The 4874-nt window shown below is 54.6% G+C and overlaps 2 protein-coding genes across 2 annotated transcripts in view; both read right to left on the reverse strand.

Moving 5' to 3' along the window:
• Positions 1 to 7: 7 nt before the first annotated feature.
• LOC104281490 (aryl-hydrocarbon-interacting protein-like 1) lies at positions 8 to 1211 on the reverse strand (the record flags this gene model as incomplete). The annotated part of the gene is made up of 3 exons (XM_009879497.1): positions 1116 to 1211; positions 319 to 498; positions 8 to 112 (listed from the first exon to the last, which is right to left on the reverse strand). Coding segments are annotated over exons 1-3 (381 nt in total), but the record flags the coding sequence as incomplete, so codon positions are not given.
• Positions 1212 to 2084: 873 nt separating this feature from the next.
• The window catches only part of TAF7 (TAF7 RNA polymerase II, TATA box binding protein (TBP)-associated factor, 55kDa), a gene marked incomplete at its 5' end in the record, with an annotated part of 4312 nt that continues 1522 nt past the window's right edge, over positions 2085 to 4874 (reverse strand). The window contains 6 exons of the mRNA XM_009879498.1: positions 2085 to 2129; positions 2725 to 2784; positions 3086 to 3198; positions 3283 to 3471; positions 3631 to 3747; positions 4136 to 4208. Coding sequence (XP_009877800.1) covers positions 2085 to 2129; positions 2725 to 2784; positions 3086 to 3198; positions 3283 to 3471; positions 3631 to 3747; positions 4136 to 4208 — 597 coding nt within the window. The remainder of the gene's footprint in view (positions 2130 to 2724; positions 2785 to 3085; positions 3199 to 3282; positions 3472 to 3630; positions 3748 to 4135; positions 4209 to 4874) is intronic.

Consider the following 4874-nt stretch of genomic DNA (forward strand, 5'->3'; position numbering starts at 1 on the left):
GGTAGTCAAAGATATTGCCCATGCCACAGCGGTGCTTCTGCCCTTCCAGGGGGTCCCGGCCCTCTGCGATCCTCCGCATGCCCCTGGAGACCAGGGCGTACATGCCCGTGTGCTGCAAGGAGGGGGAATGCCTCGCTCAGCCGCGTGGAGCCAAGCCTGCACCCCATTTCTCTAGGGCAGCCCCTCCGGTGCCATGGCCGGCACCTGCTCCCCGCTGTGCTTGCACCAGGCAAGGCTGGAGCATCTCTGGGGCGTGTGGTCCTGCGCCCCGGCTCTGCAGAAAGGAAGGCAGTGGGTGCCCGCTGGCCCCTCACTCACAATGGCGTCGCACCAGAACTCAGCCACCTCCCCGGTTCTCATGGAGCTGAGCAGCGTCTCCCAGATCTCCAGCTTGAACATCTTGCCCACGATGATCTCCATGGGCATGCCAGCTTCCCGGCTGTCATCGATCACCGTCCGCTCAAAGTTGTCCTTCAGCGTCTGGAAGTGGAAGGTGATCTGCCCCAGAGAAAGCTCGGTTGAGCGAGGGACCTCCCTCCCCAGCCCCAAATCCCTCTGTCGTGGGGCCCAGCCTGCTCCCGGCGAGGTGCTGGTTTGACTGGCAGCTCTGCAGCCGCGGCAGGAGATCGTGCCTCTTGCCTTAAGACAGCAAACAGATGGTGGAGCGTCTTAATGCCTATTGGTGCTACATCTTGCTGCGTTCTTTGAATTCCCTTTTATAACCCAGTACAGAGCACCCTCCCAGAGAATGCACCAGAACCTGGCAGAACCCACCATTACCTGAATCTCAGAAACCCCCACGAGCTTCCCATTGTCACTCCTGTTTGACACACTTCAAGGCAAGACAGATTTCCAGCAACTTATCACGGCCACTGAGCTCCAATGACCGCAGGACTGAGGGAGGAGGAGGGTAACACCAACGCAAGGTAAAGGCAGTCGCTGTGAGGGCAACGTAGCTGCCTGTGCCCAAACCAGCCCTTCCTGCACCCCTTCCTTGAGAGGGATCTCCTGGCATGGGGTCTCTCCTTACCACAGACCTGGAGCTTGACTTGCGAGCTGCATCAGACCCACTCCCCACTCCCAGGGCTTTGGGGATAACAACTAAGATGACTTACTTTGCTCCCGTCCTGCAGCTTCGGCAGCTCCCCTCGCCCTCCATGTAGAATCTTCTTTTTGACCCCTTCCACATTCAGCAGGTAGGTTTCCTCCATGGCCCTTCCTGACAGCCACCAGGAGCAGGTCGCAGGCACGCTCTGGCCCTTCCCGAGCTCTGCGTCTTCCTCAGAGTATCACCCTTCCTCGACTATCTGAACATTTCCCAGGGCTGCTGGTGGCCTTTCAGCGCTTGAGGCCGAGCTTGGAGGCCTTCTCCCCTTTGGGCTGCAAGAGGGGTGTCCCAGCGTGGCACACCCTTGCCTTCTATTGCATTCTGGAACTGTCTTTCTAATCCTCTTCCCGCTCTGTCAGGTTAATCAGGGATTTGCCTGCCTAATCTGTGTGGAATTAAAGAAGTTCCCTGATCAGGAGGGCCTTGCTCCTCCCACAGAGGGAGGGACATCTTGCGGGGTCCCCTTCTCATCGTTGTGACCCAGACACACGAGGAGCATTTCGGCGAAGGAGCCCTGTAACGCTGGCACAAGCACCAGCCAGGGACTGGCGTGTGGTTGGACATAAACTGGGAAGAGGCAGTTCTAGTCTGTGATCTGGAAGCCACAAGAGAACAGATCAGGTCGGAAACAGCACTTTATTGAGTCTGTTTTGCAGACACAAGCACTCTTGTCACGCAAGAACAAGCTCCTACCAGGCCATGGCCCATCAAAAAGTAGGATGCAGAAAGCTGCACCGCACAGAGAACTAAACCCCTCTGGGAGAATATTTACAGTAAATCCAGCGTTCTGGCTGCTCTCACAGCCATAGTCCAGTTTAGCTCCACCAGCCAAGCCCAGAGCAACCAGTGAGAGCAGCTCTGGACACAGCACTGCCCAGCAGCACGTCTGGCAGCAGAGGCGCACGACTAGAGCGAAGAATTCCGTACGTCAGACGAATACCTCCACCTCTGCTCACAGATACAAGGCCCAGGCTCCTCACTTCTCCATGAGGGACTCCAGCTGCTCCTGCAGGGACATCATCTAGGAAGAGGGAGTGAGGATGTTGCAGTTAGGTATGGCTGGGACTCGTGGCAGCTCCAGCTTGGGCTTTCTGTGTTTCTGCAGATCTACCTATGCCACTGGCTGTTTCGCCCGTATGTCGCAGGGAGCCACACTACGGCACAGAACACAGCGCTGCCCAAAAAGTGAAGCCGGTCGACAGGAATCTGGGAGTGGGAACGACCTGCCTTGGTACCTGGTTGAAACTCAGCAGAGCTGCCCAGGCAGGAAATCTGCTGAGACCCTACAGCTACCACCTTTCTTGCACGCGGGTGCCTGTGGGCTTCTGTGTCACGTTTTACCCCAGGCGGCAAACGCAGCCTTGGACTGCGGCCTAGACAGGGTTTGGCTCACTGCTCCTCCAAAAGCAAGGCAGCAACCAACCTCATTTCCTCTACCTCCCTGTGCTTTAGGAAACTTCATGCAACTAGAGACGAGGTACAACCACGTCTGACCTGTAATGCTGGAGGTCAGAGCAGCTGGTGGGGTACAAGACTCAAGAAACTCTGTCAGAGGCCAAGCCTAGAAGTGTTCTCATGCCCCAGCTCTTCGCGCTCCACCGAGGGAGTTTCCTCACCTGCTGCTTCTCTCGCTCCTCCTGCTGCTTGAACTCATCCAGCACGGCCTGGAGACGGGTCTGCAAGAGACAAACGTGCCAGACCACAGTTACCGACGTGTTCTCAACTGAACGGGCGCAGGCACAACACGTCAGATGGAGCAGCAAGCCCCGAGCTGCACTGACAACCAGCCCTTTTATCTCCCGCAGATTTGTGGATTGCTTTGCACGCTCTCACACATGTGGCCACATCACAATTATTTTTAACCCAGCAGGCAAAGGCCCCTGTTTTCATCAGGGCAGCAGGTGAACCAGTCTGCTGGACGTAACAGCGAGCCAGGACTAAGCAGAAGACTTGGTGAGCCCACAGGAGAGCTCTCACCTTGAGGGCTAGGTTCTCCACTTTCATGATGAGATCTTCCTGGCGTTTCCTCCTGTCCTGGGTCTCCTGGAGTTTACTTTTCAGGTTGTCAATCTGTTTCTGGATCCCCATGACTGGAAGAGAGCAGGAGGTCAGACCCAGAGCAGCAGCAGGGCCAGGCACTCCAAGGATTCTGCTGCACTCTGCCACCCACTCACCGATCTGGTTGGACCCCTCGTTCTCCTGTTGCTGCCCATCAGACTCGTTCAGCTTGTCCTGCAGCTGCCTCTCCAAGTCCTCCTCGGTGTCCATGATGTTCAGGTCTTCGTCGTCATGATGATCCCTCTCATCTTCATCTTCGCTGCTGCTGCTGATATCGTTAAAGATCTCGCGCAGTTCATCATGTTCTGGAGGGGCACAAGAAAGAGGTAAAAAAATGGCCTCACCACATGGTGCCTGTCTCAACACCCTCTCTCTTTCGCTCTGGTTAGGGTTTACCCCAAAAAGAATGGGCCCAACTGATCACTTTTCAGCTACAAAGAAAACAGCAGCCTTCCCCACTGCACCTGAGGAGCCGTGGCCTTGCTTATGTCCCGACATTCCTGGGGAGGAGATGTCCAGGCTGGTGAGCGAACCGTGGTTGTCTACTTCTTTTGTTTCATCTTCAGCAATGACTTCCCAGCCTGACAGCAGGAACAGACAAGTCAAGGAGAAAAGAGGAATAGGAAAGTACAACAAAAGAACGCTGAGAACTGCAGATTGCTGCCCCTCCAAAAAGCCTGGCCTTGCAGCTAGGGATACTGAGGACAAACGACTCCAGCCCCCTTTTTTGATGACTTTCCTTGCCTTTAATTAAGTGCCTGCTCAATCCAACAGCCCAGTCTGCAAGGAAGGTCGCTGTGAAGAAAACAGGGCAAAGATGAAGCTCCAAACCTTCAGTGCCTCTTGTGTGCTTATCTTCCAGTCTCCCAAACCCACACTGAGCTGAACTTGTCTCTCTTTCCCAGAACTCCCAGGTGACACTTAAGGGTCCTGTCCCACACCCGAGTTTTTTATCTCCTAAAAGGATACGGACACTGACGGCTTCAGCATCTGTGCTCAGGAGACGCTTCACTTCTTTTTCCACATCAGGAGACTCAATATACTGGGCCAGGGAGGGGAAAGAGGACAGAGACACTGTCAGATGCTGCGCGCGTGCTGCTGGTCAAGTCCAAATCTCCACCTCTGGACAGGACCTGATATCAAACCTCCCCTGTCTTAAGCTTTCTGCTCAGCCTCTGCTCATGCTCACCCTGAAGGCAACTCGTGCCCTTCCAGAAAGCATCTTTCTATACCAAACTCCTTGGCGGGACGCACGCTCTCACTTTTCTACTTACACTGCTTAGGAAATAAGACTTTCCATGTGTATGCAGAAAGGCCCCGAGGTGCTGTTTCCTGATGGTCAACTCAGCTCCTTCCCACCTCACCAATGGTTTCATTTTTCACTTTTAAATTAGCCAGGAATCTTTATACAGTGACATCAAATCCCTCCTGCGGGCTATGACTGTCAGCAGTAATGTGCTTCCCAAATGTCGTGCAAAACAGCACTCCAGCCTGTTCTCAGAAACCACAAAGCAGAGAAGAACAAGTCTTCCCAGCCTCGTGGTGCTGCATCTCCCCAACACCTTTCCTGGCTTGTGCATATGCACAGAGAGAGTCTCCGAGCTCCATCTGTTGTCACTCCCACAGCTGACACGACATGTTATTCTATTTGTAGCATCGCTCGCTGGGGAAGCGAACAGGCCGCGCATAGAGAGATTTCAGACGGAAA

The sequence above is a fragment of the Apaloderma vittatum genome, unplaced genomic scaffold (assembly GCF_000703405.1).
Source record: "Apaloderma vittatum isolate BGI_N311 unplaced genomic scaffold, ASM70340v1 scaffold24492, whole genome shotgun sequence".
Lineage (NCBI taxonomy): Eukaryota > Metazoa > Chordata > Aves > Trogoniformes > Trogonidae > Apaloderma > Apaloderma vittatum.